This window comes from Patiria miniata, unplaced genomic scaffold, assembly GCF_015706575.1.
Source record: "Patiria miniata isolate m_02_andy unplaced genomic scaffold, ASM1570657v1 HiC_scaffold_7, whole genome shotgun sequence".
NCBI lineage: Eukaryota > Metazoa > Echinodermata > Asteroidea > Valvatida > Asterinidae > Patiria > Patiria miniata.
Window position 1 is genome coordinate 21,988,832 of NW_024037074.1, and position 27,668 is coordinate 22,016,499.

The 27,668-nt window shown below is 40.9% G+C and overlaps 1 protein-coding gene across 2 annotated transcripts; it reads left to right on the forward strand.

The window, feature by feature from the left end:
• Positions 1-17,214: 17,214 nt before the first annotated feature.
• Positions 17,215-27,174, forward strand: LOC119746085 (homeobox protein HB1-like). 2 transcript variants are annotated; one of them, XM_038222875.1, is made up of 2 exons: positions 17,215-17,922; positions 24,810-27,174. In XM_038222875.1, the coding sequence occupies exons 1-2, from the start codon at positions 17,412-17,414 to the stop codon at positions 25,130-25,132; spliced, it is 834 nt and encodes a 277-aa protein (XP_038078803.1). In that variant the 5' UTR covers positions 17,215-17,411; the 3' UTR covers positions 25,133-27,174. The 2 variants fall into 2 exon arrangements, with proteins under 2 accessions (XP_038078803.1, XP_038078801.1); XM_038222873.1 differs by having other exon boundaries at positions 17,220-17,922; positions 24,804-27,174.
• The last annotated feature ends 494 nt before the right edge of the window (positions 27,175-27,668 follow it).

The following is a 27,668-nucleotide window of genomic DNA, read 5'->3' on the forward strand; positions in this document are numbered from 1 at the left end:
GGAGAAAAAGTGCAAATGGTTCAGGGTTGAAGCGTTTAGAATGGGCGGGAGGTGTCTGACAGACGGCAGACATCAACGAAGCCAAAAATCCAAAATATCACCTCATTGATAGCAACAGTAGGCCCACAGGCCAACAGGCTAGAAATCACATTTGACTAAATAAGCACGTGTCTACAAGTCAAAGGAAGACGCTGATGTTGAAAACGTAACTTTGTGGTATCTTATAAGATAATTATTTAAATAAACAAATAAACAATTTGTTTTCATTGCAGATTTTACAATCTACATTTAGGGCCTAAACTAAACTCAAATGGGAATTGCATTATGTTCCACTTCAAAAGATGTACGGCAGTAAATGGTCAAAGTGTTTTCACTTTCAAAACTGCTCAAGTTTATTGAATCTTGTCAATATATATGTCAGTGCATTTTACGACTGCAACGCAGCACGTGGATGAGGCAGGTAGGACAGAGTGTGCGGACTGCCTGGGTAACTCTGAATTTACGATGTCTGCTCGGTTTGGATTTACACAGTACAATAGACACTCCTCTTCGCTGAAATTGGTTAACTAAAGATCTCTTAAGCCATAAACTTAAATTATAGTGATATTGTCTAGCGTTGTAAATCCTGACAGGCCCAATGATATGTCTTCGGCTTGTGGGATGGCTCCTCAGGGCGCTACCATGTATATTTGCAAAGCTACGAATTACACGTTGTTCCTTTTAACCTTCAACAACTAGTCGGTGTCACCTACAAATTAGGTGCGAAGTATGGCGCTCGCCGCAGATTATCTCGTGCAGAGTCATTAACGGCTGGCTCGGCAACTTGTCCCGGTGACGTATTTGCGTGTATGGGCGTTGAGACTTCACGGTATGTGCGTCTGTAGTAGAAAGATCGGATGGAAATGCGCAACATGCCGTGCTGTCTCTCATTATGTTGGCAGTGCGTGCTTTGATGGTAGCACACGTGAGACTATTGTTACTCATTAATGAAGCGTGCCAGGCAATGCTGTTTAAAAACAAAACATGTATTAATGGAAACAACCAAGTATTTCAAACACGCGCATAAATATTTCAAAATGTGAATCTCTCTGTAGGTAGTTTTAGATTTGATCAACCTTTTTAAGTATGTCGCTTGAAATACACAATAATAATAATTTATGATAATTTAAATGAGTACAGAATATATCAAGGAACTGTGAGAATCAATTGATGTTCCTTGCAGATGTGAAAGCAGTGTTTTTGAAGCTTTGTTTCAAGGTAGTTTAAGAGCCTACAGGGACATTTATGAAGGTGCTTCGGATATTGGAAAGCACATGATGTGTTTTTAGTATTATTTCCTCTCCAACTGTAATATGTTATTGCTTGATAACATTGACTTACAAGCGGCTACAAAAATGGAGAAAATTAGATCATTAACACTTACGAAATGTGTGCGATGGCTGTACTTATAGTAGGCCTACGCCGTAGCTAATGAAATTAACTGTATGCTGGTCAATCTTGCTCAAACCTGGCGCAAGTGTCCGATCCATTCCCAAATGGCCGGATCTAACGGACATGATACTTCACACCTCGGCTGACGCTAAACACACACCGGGCGACAGACGCTTCCTTCCCCGTGTTATTGTCCCGAGGCCCCGCTGGGCAAGGCCGCGCCTGGTCCGTTGGCCGGTGATCTCACGTAATGTACACGGGTCTGTCTAGCATCAATGTAGGTGGAACCTCATCCGCGGTGTATACCCAGCGTTTATAGGGTCTTGCGGGCTTTAGAAAAAGGGATGGAAGGGGAGGCTTACTCAACCTCAAAATTACCACTTCTTTACAGTTAAACAATTTGGGAGGTTATTTTCTCCTAAGTTTTATCATTTTACGCACCCCCCCCCCCCCATTAGCGACAACACGTTTTACACACTTGAAGGTATACCCGTTCGTTGGAAAATAAACCCAACTAATCGCAGAATAAGAAAATAAAATGCTCATACCTCAATGAGCATTGGTGTATTTCGTTGCGCAATACCCAGCCTTCTTGGTCTCCCGTATTTCTGATTTATAGCTTGAACACCAAATTTCCTTGGTAAAAGATATAAGTGATTAATAAACGAACATGGGGGGGGGGTTTATAGAGCAGGGGAAAAAAAGGAAAATACATTCACATTAGTGTGATCCAGACGTTGCTGTCCGAGCACACTTCTTATCGAATTTGTCTACCAAATCAGATATATTTTCTATCTTCAGACTAGCCTACTCAATTGAAGCAAAATTGTGAAAACAAACTGGGAAAGTTGCATGCTCAATGAACCCAAATGTCTGCCCATAGGGGGCCTAATTACAGGGGCTAGTTCAATGGTGGGTCAACGGCTTTGAATTCTGATCGCGATCCATGAAAACGGTAATTTGTTGCGAAAGATTTATAATGCATATATTATTAATGTTTTTTTCAGCCATAAAACTGTATTAAAAGGACAAGGTCACGTGACGAGGGATGACGTAAGCTTTCTTCCCGCCACTACTGTATAGCGGAAATCTGTTACCGTCTCTGGTTTGTCTCTGCTATTTTATGGGGGTGAGACTTTTTTGGGCAGGGCAAAGGCATCCCATAAATCAAAGATGCTTTGGGCAAAGATAGGGAGTACAAAGAAAAGTCTGGGCAAGCAAGTTTTATAAATACTAGTTCTGTTGGGGGATGGAAAGCAAAGTAAGCGCACAAACGGAATCTCTGGGGATGTTTTGTGAATCCACCGGCGACTGAACTCCCCCGCAGTTGCCACTGTCGCAATAGTTGCTGGGGCTTACGGTATCAATTATTTCAAAGCTCGGGTTTGGATTGTTTGGATCAATTTTAGAAGCAAGTTTTGAGCAAGTTTTTCAGTGACACATTGTTTTAAATATTAAGGCATCACTACAAATAATCGCAATAGTGATCCAAGATTGAACATTCGGTACGGTATAATAATGTCCGGACAACTTTCTGTTCAGCAGAAATCGTCTTTTCAACAAACAATTTAAGCGACACGACCGACAGACTGACAAAATGTAGGACGGACTTCTTCGGCAACAACATTTTGGTTGCTGAGTGAGAAACGAACCGCAGGCTCAGACAAGGGTCCGTTGCTATGGAGATACGTGATTTTCCGACCAAATCCGTGCCGAGTTTGAATCTGCTACCCCTCTTAGTATTTATTCTTCTTGACAGTAATTGCCATGGCAGTCCTGGTTTGAGAATTCCATCCATGGTCTGGATGCAAAGGGGCAGCTGCGGTGGGCTATTTTTGTCCGGGCGGTATAACTCCGTCGAACTCAGGCCGAGTGCCGCGCTGGAGGATGGCGGGAGATTTATGGGCGCTGCACGGACGGTTTGCCCCCCTCGTCGGCCCAGTCCCTGGTGGGTTGGCGGGCCCCGTGTCGATAGACGAAGGTCGGGCAAGCATAATTGAAAAATATCGAATCGGAATCTCAACGGCACCAACATCGACTGCATGGAAAATATTTGATTTGGGAGGAATGTTTTGGCTCTTTATTGATAGCACATGCATGTCTTTCTAACAAGCCTTTTACATACAAATTGCACGTGAAATTCGACACAAAATTAAACAAGGCAACTCATCATAAAATTACTGTACAAATGTACTTCGAAGGAACCCAGTGTAGTTGTAGTGATGTCATGCGCACTTGTTAAATAAAAAATACATAAGTACACAACGGATGTTGCAAGTTAGAGGTGCACCAAGGATCTCACCTACACGGACAGAACGACATTCGTATGCATTGGTCTCTTGATTTTATGATTTTCAATAAGATGACTTCATCCTTGAATACTTTGTGTCAAACAGCCAAATGCAGTGCAGGACAAGAGAGTATATATTATTCGATGGAGATAACATTTGAACTTCAAGTAAACCCAACCCGAATACTCTCTGATTTGTAACTCACGATCAGGAAAAAAAGAGAGACATGGGCGTCGCGAGGGGGGGGGGGGAAAGGGGGGGCACTTGCCCCCCCCCCCCCCCTGGAAAAGAAGAAAAAAAAGGAAGAAAAAAAAGAAAAAAAGAAAAAAAAAGAAAAAGAGGCGCGAAGACAAAGTGGTGTAAATTTAATGAGTTGGGGGGGGGGGAATGTCCCTGCCCCCCTCTAAAACTAATCAATCGAGAATGTGTTGAGAAATACAAGCATTTTTTGGCAAAAAAATGTTTTGCCCCCCCTCTAGAAAAAATCCTGGCGACGCCCATGAAGAGAGATAAAGTAATATTTAAATGCCTGATGCCCGGGCGGATGCTTGTGATAGTAGAATACGTATGAAATGTTGGAAAATCGAATTCTTATACCTCAACATCAGCGCCTAAAATTACTCGACAAGTTGAAACCACGAGCATGGGCAATTATCTGAAGCTGATTGGCCCAGAACTGTTGATACTTGAGACTGGTACCCTGCTAAATGTTGCATAGCACACAAAATTTACCGAATAACCATAACATTTTCCTGCTTTTTGTATGGCTCCAGACCATTGGACTCGGATGCTCAACAAAACTCCCAAAACAGGCATTCGGATTGATTATAGGTAAGACCACAAAGTGTTGTGCAAAAAAAAACCCCAGAGCTTGAAACACACAGATGGATTTACCTCACGGGTCAAAAATAAACAACAACAACCTCGGATGACCTAGGTTGGATTCGGGAAAACAAATAAACTGCCGCCGACCCCAGTCGTTTGCTGCCCGACCCAGGGGCTCGTAAAGTAACAGCATCTCATTGATTTATTATGTGTGTATTTGAACTACAGGCGCGACGAGACGTTGATTTGTATACCCACTGTTCGTTTTCTCTAGTGTAAGTTATTCCAACCCCGATCCAAGGCTCGGGGCCAATGGTGGTTTGTGACTACTTTTTTTTTTACCTTAAAAAATTATGTTCATGCGTCCAAGAATAAACATGATTAACGCAAACTGTTTTGGTACATTAAAATATTTGGGCTGTATAGTTTTAACATCAAGCTTTCACTAGAACAATATTTTCATATCAGGAACACATTTTTACACCAAATGACGAATGTGAAATTTATAGTTCATTTTTAAGACAATTGGCGCCATTTCAGATGCAAGTACAGTAGTGCTATATTGATGGAGAGAAGGCCGCCCTCTGTAGAGCAAAAAGATGAATATTGAGCAAGCAATCCTGCAGACCAACGTGAATATTCCACGTCTGTTTTTAATGATGTCATAGATGATTGAAGGGGGAGGGAACATAGAAAAATGGGGGAAGAGGGGGCGCTGTTCAAAACTATTCATATACGTATTTATGTCCATAATAGCCGCGTTTTTGGGCCACAGTCCGAGGGTTTCCACTCTTCATTCAATGTACAGAAAAATATTGACTTCGAGTCTCTTCCTTTTTTTTCTTCTCGTTTACTTTCATTTCCCCCTTTCCACCCCCCTCCCCCAGGAGCGCCGCCACTGGTCACAAACCACAATGTGCATTAGGCTGAAGGCCGTGATATAAAGCACGCGGCAACCCGTATTTACTAGACACTCTTCACAAAGTTTGCGGGTCAAAACAACCCGGAAAATGGTCCAGAGAAGTGTTATTTTGAACAGGAAAAAAGTGTGCCCTTCAACGTATCAGGTCAAATTTGAAGCGGATTTGGAGAAAAATATTACCCGGGACTTATGCAACTGTAACGATAATCATTAATCAACAGATACTACAATAATATAGGTACAGGGTATCTGTCCCTCTACCTGGCTATGGATGCATTGAAATGAAATGAAGTCATCTTAAGGTTCAATTCCATTGTCGAGGGGAACGGAGGAAAAGACAGTGAAAACAAATTATAAAGAAAAAAAAAAACCCGAAACTGAAAGTGTGTGAACCAGTCAAAGGAGACCATTAAAAGCGATAAATTCACAAGAAAGTCGGTCCTGTGTTTCTCATATTCGTTTGATTTCTCGGGAGAAACATCGAATTTTTTTTTACACCGCATTCCCCAATTTAGTCCGCATAATTCCGTAAAACAACGGGACATAAATTCACAGCTTCGTGGTGCAAGGCGGGTAATATACGATGAACAGATGGTTTCACTCCGTAATGTGATATCGGAAAGCGGTATGAAAGGTTGGTGTTTTTCCTTTTTGTATTATTTTTTTTCGAACTTCTTCTCCCTACTCTTTTCGCAATGTCTTCAAGCACTGAACTTTTGAAGTTCTCTGTTGACCTCTGTGATAAAATGAAAGGGGAAGGCTCCTGACCCGCCGGAGACCCCTGAAATTCACTTCTAAAGCCCCTTGAATAAAGGAAACGAGATGTTAACATCTTAACAGGAAAATAAGAACTTATTGCATTTGGGCCATTACCCTCTTTAACTAGAACTAATTGTTTCCGAACACTGCTGTTTTATAAGGCTTGAGAAAGGAGTTTCGGAACGCCCACTTTCTCATTCTACACTTGAAAATCAAGATCTATTCTTCACTTAAAATGGAGCTACAGTACATACAAATGGAGCTACAGTACATAATAACACTCCCAATTAATTAGGCTCGGTAATTCAACATCATTTTGCACAGCATCCCAGTTTTCTTTCTTCATTGGGGAAAGCTTCTGCATAATTGTCATCATTGCCCTCAATTTTGTGATTTTAATAGTGATATGTTCTTCCTAAACACATTATTAAGAAACAGTTTAAAAAAAACCCCAAACTTTTGACAAGTTTGTACACTATTAAAATTAATACAGTCATCAATACAGTGTGTAGAATTTAGGTTGAGTCTTGCCTGGCATTTCAAAATCATTCCCGATAGAGGGCGCAATACAGACATTAACATTTATACTCCCCTCTCCAAGGCCTGACATCTTCAAAAGTACATTCACTATACAGCCGTGGCGGCAAAACATGCATTGGCATACCGAACCAAAATGTACATGACTCACTAATATCACATTCTGACGACTATGTAAACATAGCTCGACACAGAGCCTTGCCGCTGCGCAAGATGACATGCAAGGTATCAGCTTGCTAATTTAGTGTCCTCGGTGCCGTGAAATATGAGTGCTAATCAAATAAATTATCAGCCAATCGGAATCTTTGCCCAGCGAATGAACTAATTATCAGAATATCAATGGGTTTCTGGCAAAAAAAAGAGGGGGACTCATTAAGGGCGATGCACGATGAAGTGAAATTGGCTTTCTCTTTTAGGCAAGTTGTTTTTTGTAAATAAACAAAATTACAAACGATAACTTTGGATTCGCGTTTCTCTTAATTAGGCGCATATGTGGCTTTTTCAATCATATGGGCCAAAACTTGATAGATTAGGGCATTATATATATTCATGTAATTTCAGTTAGACTTGAAGATATAATGTCATGTTCACGTACATTGGCGCTGATATTGCTTCACAGTAATTAAATTAAAAATCTATCATCCTCTGATACCAAGGGACACTTTTCAAAATAAGTTCAGAAATGAAAATATCCGTATTAAATAAAAACACAACAAAAAAAAGTCGCTTGCATATTTTGTTGCATTGCTACTAAAATGTACAAAACGTGCCTGTATAATTAATAGTTTATTCCATACACCTGTAGTTTAAAGTACAACGTCTCCACGAATCAGTCATTAGCCAATAAGACAAAGCAAGTTTATTGATTGTTGTACGACCTAAAGGCCACATTTTCATGACTATGACCCCAAAGTGCCTCGCCAGTTAACAAGCATTTCGGGACGGACGCATCCGAGAACGGCAGACGAATCCGACCGCCAGAATTTAGCTTGCGACAACCGATTTACGGCGACTTTAACGAGTGTATTTACATGAGTCGGTCATTGTCTCGTTACTCGATGAGATTTTTATCGGAAACTTTTCCAGAGATTTACAACCCAACATACTGGAAGTTGCTCCTTTTAAAGACACATAAGATAAAATGACTAGGATACATATTTAATTCTCAAATTTTAATAACTTTTTTTAATGACTTTTGAAATTCATGTTCTAAAAGAATTTGTCGCATAATAACGACAACTCTTGCTACTGTTCACACGTCAATATTCATTAGATACCAGTGTCAAACGCTGACATTTCCATGTGCCGTAATTAAATGCCTTTTTGAAATGCACACTCCGTAAAGTACTTTGGTGACCGAAGCGGGTTTGGAAAAGGATCATCAACGGACCGTTGTTATGGCGCCCTCTTGTGATGACCTGAACAATCAAAGTGACGGCTCAGTCCAGAAGACATAACACACATTCCAAATCCAAGTCCAAATTCAAGTTTATTAACCACATTAAAAAGTGTAGAGATTCAGCTCCCAAGCCTCATTTTCAAATAAGAAGCTCAATAAAGACTGGATCGTTTGGATGATACTTTAGTCACTCTTTATAATGACCTTCAATGAAATAAAACCGACCAACAAATTACTTATCTGGTTTTACTTATTCAAATAATCTGTATGCAATCGTAGCATACTTGGAATTTACATGCATGGACTTGTGACAATTTTTGGGAAGCGAGCAGTAAGCACAAAACAGAAGTTGGCATTCCAATGTTCTTGTGAGGATTATATTACACAAGGCGTGGTAATCATAAGGCTCTCTGCTGTAAGGCACTAAAAGCTCAAACTAATTAAGTTGGTTTGTATCAAAAGAAAAAGGAAACGCACATCCATTTGTTAGTCAGAATCCATCAAATGATCAGAAGAGTCTTGCCTATTCATCAATCCCAATCGATTTTAAAAAGAACTCCTAAAACTATCAAATTATATTTGTATATGTTTCCCCCTGAAAGTTTGGTTGTCAGCAGAGAATGGACGGAACCTGGATAGAAGCTGTTTAACTTAAGAGTTTATTCCCGTGTGTCAGGCACACTGCAGTATTTACTGGTTTAGAAGTTTTGCCCATAGACCAGTTGAAAATAGACGTTCGTTTAGTTGGAGCTTCATGATAATTATATATAGCGATGCCATACATGCAGGCTACAGCGCCCCCTCAGTATCAGAGGGCAGTTCTGTTCCCGATGGACAGAGTCACAAGATTGACCCGACAGAGGGCGCGCTCCACCAGCACTCAAACCGGGAATCCACAACAGAATTAATGTCCAGTGACTTGCAGGCTATATCACGCTGCACTGTGATGAATCTCCAGCACATAAATATGTTTCTTTTTAAATAACCATATCGTCGCTCGTTTACTTGCTCCACTACCCGTTTGATTGCTGATTTATTTGTATTGCAATACAAATCAATTTTTATCAATATATTTATTGGTTTGCTTTTGCTTTGAAGGATTTGTTTCGTTGTTTTCTTGCTATTCAGAGACGTAGCGAAAGCATCATACAAAAAGAGGAAACTATCGAAGATATACATTAAAAAAAAATTAAACTGTGAAATCGTGAGGAAAGGTCATGAATATGAGACTTTTTATTACGCGGTGTCACCCTCACACCATTTTTACAACGTTCTTCTGCAGGCATTGTGGTAGATCATCCCATTTTCGTCGGTAACCGGTAAAATTTGCGAGGGCAGGCACACGGGGGTGGGGTAGGGGTGAGTTATGCGTAATTATGGTCATATTAATCCCCCTTCCCACATATTCAGCTACAGATCCGTAAACTGTCGGTTTTTTTGAGTACCCAAACGTTTTGCTCTCTCCCCGTTGTGTATTCAGTTGTTTTATTTATATATCCATTGATTACTTCATTAACGTCATTAGCTGTTTCGGTGACACACCGAAACAGCTCTTGTTTTCGTTAAGATTTTTTTTTTCTTTTTTTTTCTTCTCCTTTTTCAGACTTTTTCTCCATAGGTTTAACACACGTTTCTTCTGGCAGTCCACTTTGCCATTTTTTCAAATCCGATTGATTTCAGACTTGGTACATACTTAGACCACCACCCACAGATGGTCCTAGAAGAAATTTGTGATCGTGACGTCATCAGGTGTCAGGTTACGTCACATTAAAGATGCATTTTCCCCCATATGTTTTGTACACGTTTTAAAACACTCCAGTTTGGCATCTTCGTAAATCCGATCGACTTTAAACTTAATTCATACTTAGACCACCACCCACAGATGGTCCTAGACGAAATTCGTGATCGTGACGTCATCAAGTGTCAGGTTAAGTCACATTAAAGATGCATTTTTCCCCATAGGGTTTGTACATGTTTTAAAACACTCCATTTCGGCACTTTCATAAATCCGATCGACGTTACACTTGGTACACACTTAGACCACCACCCACAGATGGTCCTAGAAGAAATTTGTGATCGTGACGTCATCAGGTGTCAGGTTACGTTACATTAAAGATGCATTTCCCCCATATGTTTTGTACACGTTTTAAAAACTCCAGTTTGGCATCTTCGTAAATCTGATCGACTTTAAACTTAATTCATACTTAGACCACCACCCACAGATGGTCCTAGACGAAATTCGTGATCGTGACGTCATCAAGTGTCAGGTTACGTCACATTAAAGGTGCAATTTTTCCCTTAGGGTTTGTACATGTTTTAAAACGCTCCATTTCGGCACTTTCGTAAATCCGATCGACGTTACACTTGGTACACACTTAGACCATCACCCCACAGATGGTCCTTGAAGAAATTCGTGATTGTGACTTCATCAGATGTCACGTTACTTCACATTAAAGATGCACATTTTCCCCATAGGTTTTGTACACGTTTTAAAATGCTCCACTTTGGCACTTTCGTAAATTTGATCGACTTTATACTTGGTACACACTTAGACCACTACCCATAGATGGTCCTAGGAGAAATTCGTCATCGTGGAGTCATAAGGTGTCAGGTTACATCACATTACAGATGCATTGTTTCCCTATTGGTTTTGTACACGTTTTTCTTCAAACTGAACTTCGGAAGTACAAGTCTGATTGGGTTAAAACTTGGTATGCATATTCACATGGATGTATTATAGATGGAAATTGAAGTGAAGTCATCATCAAATGTCATGTGAAGTCCCTTAAAGGGGCATCTTATTCTTTTATAGGTCTATATATCTACAGAACTAAAATGTTCGATTTGGTTGTAACTTGACATGTTCATATTATAATGGGCTGTTATAGATGACATTTATAGTGACGTCACTGATTGTTCATCCCGTGCTCAGAGTATTTCAAATATCCGAAACAGCTTGTGTTTGTCCACAAACACATCTCTAGTTTGAATTTTTCTTTTATTATGGATATTGTGCAATTTCCACATTACCTACTGTTTTGGTTATGCAAAAAAACAAAGGGAATTTCCGTGGTTTAATATGGTGACATTTTCAGTCTGTGTAACATGATACTGATGACATTTCCTCTGCTGGTATCGTACCGGAGCTCACATAGGATGTAGGAGATTGCTGTCCCACTTATAGTGACCGGGTCTGAAACCCCCCCCCCCCCGATTTTCTTGACATAAAAAGACCAACGAAGGAACATGAGTGATCGACGAATGAGAGTACAACTGAACAAAATGACAAGTAAACTGAACGACTGACCGATCGACTGATCGACCCTCTCTACCTGACTGACCGACTGCTCGACTAACTTGCTGCCCAACCAAGACAGCCGACGACCGACATACCAACCACTTGATTGACTGACTGACGGACGGACTCACTGACCAATATTGAATGGCTAATGAGTATTTCCTGATCAATAATATAACTTTCCAAGAGACCAACTGACAGATGATGACTGACCGACTGACCAGCCGACCGATCGACTGATTGATCCACGACAGGCCCACATCAAACTGACCTGCAGTCCGATGTACTAACCGAAAAATCGATCTTATGACTGACTCACCAATCGTCCAATTTACGTACTGACCGACTGACACACTGATTGACAGTGAACCGACATACTGACTAATAAATCAATTGACTAATCGACAAGCCGACAAGCCGACAGACTGACTGACGGACGGACTGGCCTATCGACCGACCGAACTGGAAGCTGACTCACCGACTGGCCGACTGATAGCTAACCGACCAACTAACTGATTGACGGACAACCTGACTGACTGACTGACTTATCAGCTGGCTAACAACCGGCAGACTGAATGATCGAAAAGAAAAAAAAACACCGACTGATAAGCCAACCTACCTGCCCGCCAACCAGCTTTCAAATCATCCAAGGAGGGGATGGATATAGGGTGGAGGCGTCGAGCAGGTACGGTAACCTCTCAGCCAGCCAATATAAAAAAAAAAAATCCGAGAAACTTTCAAACAACCAACAACAAAATCACTTCCTTGAACATGGGCGTCGCCAGGATTTTTTCCGGGGGCAAGCACGTTTTTCCCCAAAATTCCTTAACGTTTTCAAAACATTCTCAATTTATCAAATTTTCCGAGCATGGGCAGGGGAACATTTACATTTGCCCTTACCCTTAGTAATCAAATTAAAAGCAATATGGCTTCGCACTTCTTTTTCCTTCCCCCCCCCCCTTTTTCCGGTGGGAGGGGGGGGGGGAGCGCCCTCCCTTGACCCCCCCCCCTCGCGACGCCCATGCCCTTGAACAACCTTCATTTCTATTTAAAAAGAAAGATTTCTTTCCCAAGTCTTGTTAAAAATGACCCCGAAAGGCCTATAATCCAAACGTTAAATGGGAAGTATTGCTACAGCGAATCATTTGAACAAGTTTTTAAATTATTAATGCTATTTGTCGAATGGGCAAACAAAATGACGCTTTGAAGTGGTTTTACATTAATGCCTTCAAGTGACACATTTATGGTGTGGCGTTTTATCAGACAACCGATTTTTCATTTCATATCAGTTAACGCACAGGTGTATATCAAATCCGTCCACTTCCCGCTAGCTTCTTCGGAGCACTAAATACAAGGGATGGCATTCAGCTCAAAAACCATGAAAATCTACATTTGTATATGTGTGTGTGGTTTTTTTTTTTTGGGGGGGGGGGTGGGAGACAAGTCTACAAAACCTTCTCAAGTGTAACGTATAATTTGTGACAGTCTAAGAACCCCCCCCCCGTTTACTTTAAATATTCATTAGGTTCTTTTATTATTTAAATTAAAAGTAATGTACACAATCCGGCTCGGCCCACGGCCCGCCGCACTCTCACTTCTTTATTAGAGGAGACTGCAGCTCATGACATCTTCTCCTCTCATTTCACCACTTTCTCGTTTATCCATTGGTTTTACAAATAATTGCTTTGACTATACCTTACCTGTTGACTCACATTATCCTTAGTCAGTTTTCTGTTTCAATATGATTGTTTGACATTTATTAAGTTGTAATTATTAATTAGCTATAAATCAGTCCAGAGAGACATGTTTTATTTAAATATCTTTATTTATTGACCATAATGAGTAATTTGCACTCTCACTTCTGTATTCGAGGAGACACCAGCTCATGTCATCTTCTCCTCTCATTTGAGAGAAGCTACAGGCCGTTTCCTCTATTCCCTTTTCTGACTCCTACCCCCGGTGTTATTGATATTAACTGTTATTATCTTCGGAGATAACAGTTGCTTAGAAATTTGCATTATGTATCTAAATTTGATAAGTTGATGATAGCAGATTGCTCATGCGATGTCCTGTACAGATTGCTAGCTTTTGTTGTGACTTAACCATATCATTTAGTTACTATTATGGCGTCGTCCAAATGACATGCTGTCGATATGTTTTTTATTGCTTTGCAAACTTTTGTCCGGAGCATACCAGTCACAAGCAATACACACAACATGGCATTATGGCTGGTAACCTCACTAACCTGCTTTGTGCTAAACAATGATATTATTTTCGCTCAGCAAGTATTTGTGCCTAAAAGCTGCAAATACGTGGAATGTGACAGGATAATTATATAGTCCTATGTTATTTTCTTTTAGCCGATTTTTTTTTAATTCCTGAATTTCAAATATGTTGTTTCTATGTTGCATATTATGTGAAAAGTAAATCTAACTCAAGCTGATTATCGAAAGGTAATTTCTTACAAAAAATAAAACAAAAAACTTACCCTTTGAATCATGTACTAGGGACAGAACCTAATTTCAATTTACTTCATGAAACAAAACGAACTGGCAACCATCATCATTCTAACATCAGATACCGACCCATCTTCAACACTTAGTAAAGACAAAAGGTTGCCACTTTTCAGGAATTTTAAAAATTCTCATACACCAAATTGCTGAAGCAAATCTGGAAATAATGTGTATGCCTATTTCCATTTTCCCCTTTTCGAATAATGAGAAAGTACAAACGAGAAGATACCAGTGCAGAAGCCGAAACAACCCATTTGAATTTCATATCCACATTTGAAACCAAAGAAAAGAAACAATGGCCACTAACTGTCAAATAACGGCCATCTGGAACATGACGGTTTAGGTCCGCCCTTTTGGGAAAAAAAAGACGGCTATATAATACAACGAATCAAGGAAGGCTATGCTGCCTCGAGAAAGACTGGAGACGATTGTAAGAAAGGCAAGTTAATATCGGTAAAGAGGCTACCTATAATAACTCTATTCGATAGAACCCCCCCCCCCCCCCCACACATCGGCTATCCTCTCCACCCCTCCCCTCCCTCTCAACGTATGCATCCCTTACAGTCACTGACACTACGGTGGACCCGAAAAAAACATCGCATGTATGGATTTCTTGTCATAGCATCGGAAACAATGACTTCACGAAGTTTCCGACATCACATATTTCTTTTAAATCAATCACCATGTTAAAGTTTGCCATGTTGTGAAAGGTATTTCCGATGCCATATTATGAGCGAAAAGACTCATGAATGCACCTCCTTTTAGAATTCCCACGAGGAAGTATTATGGAGAAAACCCCAGCCAGGTAAGGAAAGAAAAGAATGAAAAGACAGGAAGTGTCCGCTTCCGATGTCCCTTCGTAGGCACCGTACTACTCTTCACGGTATGTTTTTTTTGGGTAGCCAACCGTAATGATCCCTTTTTTTCAAGTCTTGAAGTGAAGGTTCAGAATCCGAGTCAAAAGATTAGGCCTACCCTGAAGCCTTTTCGGAGTACTTTTGGTAAAGCAGATTTTCGGTTATGTTTTTTCTGCTTTATCTATTTGTTGGGAAAACTTGTTAGATTTATATTGGCGCTCTCAAATATTGGCAAAGAATTTGTGTTCTGGCAAAGAAAAAGCCGTTGTGATTTTGACAATCACAACGGCCGTCTCAAATCCTGAATTGATTGTAGACGACTTAAGATAACATTCCCTTGATTGGTTTGAATGTAATATCATAAAAAAAAAAAATCATTTGCAATCACCCGGAACTTGCATTTGCATGGAATAGAGAGGGGATTGTTTTATGATACACACTGGGTAGGTATTGCTGACATGCGGTCATGTTGGGGAAAAAAACCGGTTTCTCTGTGGCCGGAATAATGAGGCAACGGTGCAAGTGCAACAACCAACGACACTTTGGAGAAGGAAAAGGAAGGACTCAAAAATGTTTCTTAGTTTTCGACTTGTAGGCTACATACTGGACCCTCTGTGATCTGAATATGAACCCCGAATAGTTCATGAACACACACACAAAAAAATACAAAGAAAATCATACTGCACTATGTTTGTCACGTGTGTATTCTATCAATTGCCACCATTACTGAACCACCTGATGCTAGGCACCTGATGCTAAATTTTATAGGAGTGACAAACGCATGCGTTGGTGGTTTCAAGGACCACGACCATGAATTCACGAATGCGCCAGCTCGAGCATGTTTCGTTGGCAAATCGCAGCCAGGGGAAAACTGGTACAATTCAGTGGAAAGTGGGAGAGAACATTTTTCCCAAAAATGTCCGAAGTGCGTATGCTTTCAGTTTTCCTGTTATCCACGGTCAAGGGCTGTTATAATTAATTCCCACCAGCGGATGTAGTAGTGCTGCTGCTATTTCTGTCTCATGCAGGAACTACGTGGGCGACGTCAGCGGTGGCCCATCTTTCACAGACATGAGTTGTTTCAAAGTTCAGCTAAAACGATTCATGGTGTACGTGCAAAATGTATACAGGTGGCTAATACTATATTTTGAGCTGTAGCAGAGAAATCTACGATTTGGTGCGATTAGAATTTTCCTTTATGAATGGGAAACTTAAGCACGTACATTGTATAGGAGTCATGTATAATTTCTAAGGTGAGCAAATGACAAATTCCAGCGACGAACAGTACCTTATCATTGTTTAAGAAGTGTCCACGTTTATGCATTTATGACTGCAAACACGCATCATGTCAACGCGCAGAGGTGGGGGTGGTGTGTGTGGGTGGGTGTGTGTGTGTGGGGGGGGGGGGGGTGTGGGGGGGGGGGGGGGCTAAGGAATGAGTTGGGAGTTTGGGCCTTTCGATTACAGCTCTGGAATCTTGTGAGGCTTCTTCTACGGAATTAAAGTAAACCTAAAAGTTTCATATTGCAAAAGAAAGCACTCGGGAGAATGTTTCAAGAATTTTGCAGATTTCGATTAAAATCGAGAGGGCGAACTTTGAGAAACACTTCGTTTTAGAAATGTTGTAAAATATTTCAAATAACTCCAAAAAGAAATTTTGAGTGTGTTGCCTTTACAAGACAAACTACTCTCAGGCCCAGCGCAGGATAACAAACTGCCAATTTTGGTTGGCCTGCATTTCACAATGTTTGAGGGCATATTTGTGAGGCAATGGAGACATATTCCTGATCTGCCTTTATATTGGCGGGTGAATTTATCTGACCCCCAAACCCCACCCACCTTACCCCCACCAATAAAAACAACCGATGCTTAAAAATGTATATCGATTTAACTTGAATGCTTTTGGATCTTTTTGCTCCATTTCTGATGGACATCATTTTGGACATACATTGTATTGTAGATGCGGTACGAAAATGGCATGGGTTAATGTTTTGAATCGAAACAAATGAAAATGCATTAATCAACCGGATTGCACCAGGTCGTGATTATGAATCGTTTTAACAGGGGAATCCCAAATTGTTCCGCGAAATCCAAATTCAGATTAGCCAATGCTGTTACCATGACGAATTTCCGTCTCTTTTCCCAGGCAGACTGATTTATTTTAAGCCTATCAACGATTGACCTCGGTGGTTTACCGGTGTACATACCAACAGCCTCTTCACAGATTGAGGCTGATAGGTTTCATAACGGGTTTAATTAATACATGACCCGAGTTCAGCGGAACTATTGGTCGGAACTCAGGTTCCAGTCTACTGAACACAGCGCGCACCCGGCTTGTCAGTATGCTAGCGGCAGTTACAAGGCCCATGATTGGCTGAGCCCAACACACTCACTTCCATCTGATTGTGAATGGCACTGGTTGTGAAATAAATGGATGTAATGTGACTGGATCACATTGCATTACCGTAAACTTTCCTGACCGGTACAGACCGCACATCTCTCGGTGCTTTACCGTTCAGTGATATTATAATATTTATAAACATTGAAGTTTGTTTTCGGGTCGCGTGTATGTTGCAGCCATGAATTCCAGTTCGTACTTCGTCAACACTCTGTTCTCCAAGTATCAGCCGGGTGAAGGCTTCTACCCGTCAGGCTACGAGCTACCTTCCTGCGCTTTTACCAAGACACAGAAGGGGTCTTACAACTCCGGCAACATCGGTGGGGGAATGAACGGGGTATCGACTCACCACCAACAGCCGCCTGGCTACTTCAGCACCCCAGCTACCAGCGCCAATGCGTATCATGGGTCCTACGAGCCCCACAGTGGTGGCAACACGGCCAGTAACGTGTACGGCACTCTCAATCAGAGCGCGGCATCGCCGATCACCTCGTGGGACACTCGCCTCGCATCTTACGGTACCTCCTGGCCGGGCAACACGGCCGAATTGGACTCCTCGTACAGCTTGAAGGAACACTCAGGAGCCATGGGGGTGTTCTCACCGGGTTCCCAGTCAGATGTACTCAATAATAACTGTCACAATTCCATGGTTTCGGGAGGCAATTCAAATTTTCCCTGGATGAATGTTGCAGGTGGGTGTTTTTGTATTGTATTTATGATGTTCATGAAGTTGTAAATTTCTTTAAAACAAATAATTGAATTTTCGAATTATACCTTTAAACGTTTTCTCACTGTTTTGTCCCACTTGTTATATCCTACGGACTTATTGCTTGCCTTGCAATCGATGATGCATGATGATACGGTGTGTAGTAATGACTGATGACTGATGAGTGGTTTGATGACAGATTAGCTTAGGAAACCCCAGCACTAATAATGCTCATTTCAAATTCGACTATTAGAGGGGGGGGGGTGTCTACTGTAGCCTCTTATATACACTTACTCATGATAACTTTTAACATGGTCATGGGACGGACCTATAACTATTCCTCCATGCTATAACCAAGATACAACTTCCTTCTCTTATAGTTATACGTGATGCACATATGTCTCAATTTGAACATGGAGCAAGAAAAACAGTATAATGCTCTACTAGCAAATTTCGCTTTGCTGATGGTAGCTAGGCCTCGGATTGTACGCGGAATGCATTGGTATAGTTCGATTTCGTTTGTACGATTATGGCCGGTTGAATATTAAAAATAATAAGTCTGTAGAGGGTACATTTCAGTTGGAACGCAAAGTCTACGAACTCTAACCATTTGGAAAGCAAGCTCATTTTCAAACCCCTTACATTTTTATTACAACTGAGTTAACTCCGGACCGTCGCAACGTCCGACCCTTACTTGTCCTTTGACACATCTAATCTGGCTTCCCTTTATACTAGTAAAAAATGCTAGAATGGTATACACCGCCGAGAAAATTCAAACAATTTTGAAACGGTCGTTCTTCACTGTCAGTTGACAGATTTCCTTGCATATCAATTAAGTGTTTATTGTGCCGAATTTATTCAGAGGACACAACAGTAGCCTAAATGTTTTGAAGTGAAAGAGAAAACAAAGCTGGAAGAAAAACCGCCCCAGTAAATTGGATTAAGAGGGGTCATTCCGCATGTATATTGACAATTGCCGCTGAAATACGCAAGGAGTGATGGATGTGATCGTAACTGTCGTGGGTGGGCTGCCGGCGCTGCAGCCCCGGTGCACCCTGTCTCACTACCCGTACCATCCACTTCACCCAGGGAAGTTTTAGGATTTTTTACGACTCCATAAAAATAACACATGATTAACCCCGAGGCCGCCAGGAGCTGCTTAGTACCGGCCCAAGTGATGGAAATACGGCAAGGGAGTTGAGTACATCATGTGAGGGGTTAACATGTTGGAATACTTTTCTCAATGCTGTTTTAATTCAATTAAGTGCTGCGATCCCCACATGAATCAGACATGGCTTTAATATGTCTGTGTTCAAAATCTCGGTTATGTTTACTTTTATTTCTAGTTCCTAAGTGAGTACGTTTTTTTGGCGGCCGGGGATAATGAGATAGTTTCAGACTTGTCTTAATAGACGACAAAACCAAAGAATTGAAAACAGCCAAACAATTAATGATAAAACCATAATTGCAATAACTGATAACTTATGAAATCGGCTTTGATGTTTCTGTCTTGATTGTCACCAGGAAAAGTTGGCATACACTGCATGCACACTAAAATGTTTCAAATATGCAAGTTTAATTATGACTTTCGGTAAACAGTGCTGTAATATTACTCTTCTGTTTTCCACAGCAACGACTTAGCACATGCGATATAGATAGATGGTCTAGGTAATTCTCCACTGATTGAAATTCATATATTAAACCGTAGACAATGTGGCGTTAGGCCTACATAGTGTGATTGTTTATGGAGAGAGTTTGAGAGTTTTACATTTGCCAAATTAGTTTCGTGTAGCGTTGTAACGTATGACTAGTTAAAATATATCAAACCAGATAGAAACCGCAATGGATACAGTTGGCTAAGTTGTAACTACCCGCAAAGAGGTTGGGTCATCGATGGTAATGGTTATTACCTTTTTATCGTTTAGGAGTGACCCGCTAATGGTGTGGAAATATGTATCAACTATCATCATAATTGAACAAGACCATTGCAGCCGTTAGGGCATTAAATCGGATCGATGGCTTTTTAAGATACGATTAACGTATTTTCGTCATAACACAATTTAGGGGCTCAAAAGTTCTTAACTTCGGTCCGAGTGGGATCGTAAGGCCTATTTTGTCACGAGTTCACAACATAGATACACGACTGGACCTAATGTATAAAAAGAAAATCGGAAAAGTAGCTAAAATAATGTGTAGGCATGTGGGCAATAAGAGAACGTTTATCGTTGTTGTCACAAAATCGATACTTATTTCGATTACCAGGCGATGCCTGTTATAGTGCTCAATTTGTTTCAGTTCCTTTTTCGTTTAAATGAGGACTAGTTGCAATAAATATCTTTACCATGTTGATGTTTAATCCGTCACAAGAAGTTAAATTACTGAATTCAAAAATCGTTTCAGGTCATCGTCATTACAACTCCCCCTCGTTTTCCCAATTATTTTTCTTCTCCTCAGGATTCGTGTCGCGATGTGCCGCCCCAAATAAAATTTCTGTTTATGTTTAAACACGCTATTTAAACCTCTTCATCTATCCGGACATATGTCCGAGATGCGGTCAGCACCATCACCGCAGTATAATGTCCATGTTATATATAAACAAGTGATATACGGTAGAAAGGTTAGACCCGTATCGTGTTTACCAGACAACAGTCACATCGGCGGATCAAATGGCAAGATTATTGGGGATTAAGTCACCCGTTATATCCCATTAGCTACTGTGCAACCATTTGACTGACATGTATGCGTCGTTGAGTGCATGTTGGAACGATATGATGTCTGCGGATCTCAGCATACTCAAAACATCCAATATAATTCGTTCGTTCGTTTGAACGAGGAACATACGTCTTGGATAAATACTTTGATTTCGAATATTTCTTCCATTAGCAATCAAGTAACACTTGTGTTTGCCAGAACCCATGTCGCCTTTAAACTGGACTCTTTCCACATTAAAGATTACATATTATTGTCGTGATTGGCTTTTTTGCCGTTAAATATGAAAGAAATAATTTAAAAAAAAGCCAAGACCACATTGCATTTGTGTTAGGGGTGACAGAACCGCTGAATATTGTTATGATTTGTTTTTACTAAAATAATGAAGGAAAGAAATAACCGGATATTAAATTGATATCTGACCATGGCCAAACAATTTCAAACGGAGTCATAATGATCCGTGATGCGTTTAACATGCGAATGTAAAATCAATTTCGCGCCAAAGTTTAGGTGACTGGCGAACTCAAAACGCGATATTGTTTTCATTAAACGTTGGGTTGTGTGCACCGAACTTGAACGTTGATCGTAGAGGGCGTCGTAATAGGCAGTAAAAAAAGTAAAAACAAACAAAATCGGAAAGTTTAATTAAGTTGCGGAACGTCTATGATCGTGAGTTTTGATTCTTGACCATCGAAATGTGCACTCTTGATGCATTCCTCATTTCAGTTTTGGTAAAAGAAAATCTAGTGTATTAGAATATGAGGCTCATAAGTTTTTTTTAACGCGGAGTTTTACCCTTTACCTGCGTTGATGTCTAGATACAGGTTAGGACACAGGGATAGGCTTTTAAGTCAACTCGTCATCAACGCCTTATCCAGTTTGTCATGTAATCTATGGCGTACAGCCTTCTTATCTTTTCCACTTTTTTCCGCATAAAATATCGAAGATGTAGGTTACTAAAAGTGTAGCTTATATTGTACATGTACAAAGGAATGGTGTCTGCAAAGAGAACTAAGAAATTGTTTAGAAGATTCTGGACGAGGGTTGGAAACTGCAGGGTCATTGGGAGTGAACGCTCGTCTGATCGCAAGCCCTATACCCATGAACTTCGCTAGACTGGATTCAGTGTTAACTTCAAACAGTCTGTTGTACAACTCCTCAAGTGTTGACTTGGCGAATGCAATAAACCAATGTCGTAGGGAGTTAGCTGATTATTTTGCGGGTCCAGTCGCCCGCGCACTCAACGCTCAGATTTGGCGCCACGTCCGGAAAATCGGACGGGTCCGTAAATTGTGCAAGGCTTTCTAATGCCTGGGAAACCATTGGCGAAGTGGGTGCAGGCGACATGCAGGTCGGTGCTTTTAAAATGCTGAATGAAGGGTGCCCGTTCAATGACGTTGTATCATTTCAAATGAATATATCATTTCCCCGACAAACATCACTGCATAGTGAGTGTCAACTTGTCAATAAGTCAACTGTTTTGACGCCCAATCAGACATTTTCTGCTTCACTGTTTCTACAGAGAGTCGCGGAAATTAAAGAGACGGTTGTGTTGTGGTTTCTAGAGAGAGGGAGAGGCAGGGGTCACTTCACAGCTGATCAGTGAAAGTTGCTGTGTGTTTCTGACAAAGCGCGGGGAGGATGGAAGTGGTCAAATTCGCGCATTTCCGTGCAAAAAGTAAAGTCAATAAATTCTGTCCATGTTTTGTCCATTTGACACCAACTGTGTCACTCATTCATTGTCTTTACTGCCTCATATGTTCAACCGTCGGTGAACTCGAGTGCATGCGGCATACCGTGTTCCAGTCTAAGCCATCATACATCCAGTTCATACACTGAAGTATCAAAACTTAAATCCAAGACAAATAAGGGACCACTGTAATATACCCACTACCGAATAATTCACAGCCAGTACTGTTAGGCCTATTGCCTGTTATTAGAATTATTGGATAAAAATGGTCTACTTCATTCAGCAGCACACCATGAGCTGTTTAGTGAAACGTCACTTCAAGAGTTCTTGTGCCCAATAAATAACAAATCCTGGTTAGTGCCACAAATTTTTATACATAGTGTTGTATATTTTGTTATGGTAACATTCACGCTTAGTAAAGCTCTTTCTTTCGAATTCTCTGCTTTACCAGTACCCCTCCCTTTCCCGTCACCTCTGCAACTCGGTCATTGGCCATAATCACATCCTATAGGCCTACTCCGCAACAACAAGTCATACTGTGTCAAACACATATACCCATAGACCAGACCACGTATGCCCTAACCGATTAGCATTCCATTGTATAATGCATTCACAAATACGGATAAATACCGAATCATTCCAGTCAATTGGCCGGTAATCAATATCGCACATCCTGCCTCCTCAAGTTTCGATGGTGTAAACTTGACCAAGATAGCTGGTTTCCTATGATGGGTTGGACACCGGACTGCCGATGTCACCCGCTGGTAACGGGCCAGACAGACCGGCCGGTGACGCCTCACGCTTCCCGTTGTTTGGCACTATACAAGTTGTCGGTGGGCCTTCTAAAATTGGAAAAGATCCAAATCAGGGACTTGTTTTTTTGCTGGCTGTTTTGATTATAAATTCTTTTTCAAAATAAACTCCATGCAAATACAATAGTGAAGTATTATAAAGAGAATGGTTAAAGGTTGTTTCAACAATAAAAGCCGACGTTACAGTCCTATGTGGGAGAACGGCGACAAACCAAACCAGAATTTGTTGACAAAGCATCTCCCTGGGGTAAGTGTAAGCATTGGCTTAGCAGTGACAATCAAAATGCCTCCCGAAAATAAATGTCATTCATAAAGGCCGTTAGTCAGCAAAGAACCCGCGCGATCAATCATGTGAGATGAACCTACAAGCACTCCGCGGAATTGATAAATGCACCCCGTAGAATTTTAATAATTTTTAGGCTGGTTGTCTCATCTCTCTTTAGGTTAGCCTGAGAAGACTGTACATTTACCATGCACGATATAGGAGGTTGTCTATGTTTTTAAAAAAATGACGTTAACAGTGAGAGCCGGTCAAAGAAATATCATAATTTAGCTGTTTCATTCTCAAGGAGAAGAAAGTGTGCACTGCTTCTATTAAATGAATACAATAATGATTCTCGTTGTCTTGTGTGGTGTACAACTCAACCAAACGAGGCCCATCCATGCAGACTCTGCCCAGTATCGGAAACTGCAGGTCTATAGCTTGTATGATACAAACTTTCGGCAAAACTGTATCAACGGCACAATAACGTTGAGCATATAATATGTGTCATGTATATGAGTTTTTCGTTAATTCATTTTGTTTATGTTTTCCAACAAACTCTTTCGTTGCATTGCTATATACCCACTCCGCTCAGCCCATGCGTGAAATAGGCTGAGAAATGTTTGGGGCGGCATGTGCCTTTATGTGATGAAATAAGGAGACTTCTTCCGTAAACAGCTATTGTTGCCCGTCGATGTAATCTCTTGATCCACCATTGAGGTGTCTATGTGGGGTCCGATGATAACCAAATCTGTTCTGTCGGTCTCCATAGACTCATGACCCGTCTGGCGCCTGTACGCTTCAAACACCATTCAATCCGAAGATTAGCTTCGTGTCTTCGCCTCTCAACATCATCCAGTTCATTTGGGGTGAACCCCTCCCCCAACCAGTACTACGCTTAACTTTTAGCTTCTAGAGAGTAACCGCTGACGTTACGGGTGGAGGGGGACAGAACTGAACAAGACACGGGTTTCGAACTGAACAAGACACGGGTTTCGAACTCACATCTATATCCAACAAGTCATATATTATGCCCAACAGTCTAAAGTTAGATTTCTATGGAAATAACAATTAAGACCTCTAACAATGTAGCATCAACATTGAGTCTGGTTCAGATTTTGCCCCAAAGCGGCTGTCCTTTTCTCCGATGTTAACTTTGTCAGACTCACACGCCTACACAGATTTGACAGGCATTAACATATTCTTCACAGGACTGAGTTCAGTTGCTGCATAAAATATTTAAGAACGAGAGCGTTTATGACCGGGAAGAGGTACTTGAGCTTGATCGATGATTTGCTGGGTGGGTTCTGGGTTCCCTTTGCTGTTCACCGTTTCATGCAAACGATCTTAACCTTCCTTTTTTCTCTCTCTGTCTCTCTGTTTCTCTATGATAGGAACAGTTGCCGGTATGGATGTGGGTCGGAAGCGGTGCCGCCAGACCTACACCCGCTACCAGACCCTGGAGTTGGAGAAAGAGTTCCACTACAACCGCTACCTGACGCGGAGACGGCGCATCGAGCTGTCCCACCAGCTGGCCCTGACCGAGCGACAAATCAAGATCTGGTTTCAGAACCGCCGCATGAAGTACAAGAAAGAGAACAAGAAGGAAGGGGCCGGCTCACCGGAGGAAGGGGAGAAGATCGAGGCGGAACTGGGCAGCGTGACGGCGCTCGGCCCTGGGGCTGAAGAGAGGGGCACCGTCCACGAAGTAGGCGACAAATGATTCAAGAGTCCCCAGCAGGATCGGAACAGTTTCATTTCCCGCTATTCTATAAGAGGCTTGGTGTAAATCTCTTGAGGCTGTGGATCAGATTGCACCGTACATGCTGCCTGAAACAGTACTCACTTCGAACTCTCGTGGAATGCACTGTGCGAATACTTAGGCATATTCAGCTTTTGGCAGTGAGAGATCGATAGTTCTGACACTACATTTGTAACTATTATAATATTGAACTGCCACGTCCCATAGTATTAACCACTTTCTTGTCGGTGCACATTGGTTGCTTCTCAAGAATTTATTTCGATTTAAACTTAAACATTTGCGTGAATGACAGGTGCAATCACCAGTACTATTCTTGTCCATTGAACAAAAGGTCTAACGAAATTCATCGCATGGTAGGAAGAGTGATTTCACGTTTCGTTTTGTGGATTTAATCTTAATAATGCTAGGCCCATCCGATGATGACCCAAATATGACTTTGGCAAAATGATAGGCCCGTTAGCCATGAAGATATGCCGCCATGCTGGTAGAACCTTCCTTACCTCCTTATGTCTTAGGGATGCAGAGGCCTTGTAAAAAATACATATAGAGTATAGCTTCATCGGTCCATGAACATACGTCACAGGACGTTCAAAATCAATGAGTATCGAACATTCTAGGTTGCACGACAAATTACGTACATACGGTACATCAGACGAAGCAGTCTCAATTATAGTTTTTTTTTCACTGGATTTTGTACAGACTGACATCTCTTTACATGCTATATCTTTGTTAAGTTATAAAAAAAGGACCCAATCTGTGACATGAAAAACCCAAATCCCAGACCCGGTGCTCACCCAACCTTTCCAGCTGCCGACCACCCCCCGCGGTCAGTCATCCAACGCATCCCTCGTGGAAGGTCAAGAGTGTTTTGTCTTACGAGCTCACACCCGACGAATACAACAGCTGCTTGTGTTGATCAGTAATAGTTCACACGCCGCATGTATATACATGTACAGCAAGTAATCTCTCACGGTATTTAGTGTTCAAACGTGATTTATTTATAAAGCCCTTCCCCAAAATGTGCATGACAATACCGAAAAAATATCAATTTGGATAATTTTTTTATATTTAACTTATAGTAACTTAATCTGTTTTAAATTATTTCATTGAAACGTTTGGACCATTACGGAGTAAACCAACCATGAGCCAACTGGATACAAAAAAATCGTATATCTACATCACTGCAACTGATTTACATCGAGGGATGCTTGGGGAAAACTCTCCTGTGCCCTACCATGAATGCTGTTTGACCTCACTCAAGAATTCACGAAGACCTTCATGAGGTCAATTGCAATTAAATTTGTCCTACAGTGAAACTGCCACCATACTTTTGAACTATTCCCTTCTAGTTCTATACCCTTAGGCCTATTGTATAAGACCCTTCTACTGTATGAACGCTAAGTCACATCTTTTGGGAAATTAGAGAAATCAGATATTGATCTGAATACCGGGAACGAGAAAAAGAAGATCATACAATCTGATATACATGTGACAAAACCGAAAACATGTATGCCGTATGCACTCAAACCCAGTATATTGTGCTTGTCATATGTGAAGCCGTATGTTCCCCCCTTCTATATATGACGTATCCGCGACTCGAAATGTTGTAAGGTTTAGAAAAACTGCAAAAACAAAATACAATAAACTGGATTGAAAAAAAAGTCACTCACAACATACGAATTTTTATGTCTTATCCATTTCATAAATAACTTACAGTCCTGTGTAAATATAGTCTCCAAAATATGAAAATACAAACTGTTGTAGCCTATAAGGCATTTTACGTCGAAGGAAAAACACTGGGAACATTCCTGTTTATTATAGCCGCCTGGCGCCTACTATGGCTTTTGGCCCGGATGATGGTGTAAATGTTTTGTGTCTTTTTGTGTTTTAGCTTGAACTTTTATGTAAATACTGTACATATTTGGAGCGAGTTTAGGTTCTACCTTGTCTTTCTATGGTGACTTAAGTGATTATTAAACACTTTAATTAAGCAAAGAAACGAAGAGATTACCTGTATTTGTCTTATTGTTTGCCTGTATAATCAGAGACATATTGCGATCAACAGATATGAGAACGGCAGTACATGTATCAGTAAATATACTTTATATATAAAAACTGCGTGTTGTATTTTTAAAAGAAAAATGTATGTAGGGGTCTACATGTGAAGAAAAATCTTACTTATCACCGAAGCTGGCCTACAACTGAATGAGACTGCATCATCGCATGATAGGGCTTTATAGATACACACAGGCAATACTCATGGTCACGATCAAGGGACAGAATGATGGGTAAATGTTAATGAATTGCAACAAGTTGTGACACAACTATTTGACAACAGATCAAGGTCAAGTGAAATCCCTAAAGTTCAGCACCGTAACTAGTATATGTGTCAACAGCATAGAATACAGAAGTTATATAGACACAATAAGAAGACATGTATGCATTTACATGGTGAATTCACACAGCATTCCAGCTTGTGTACACTTACTGGTGTATG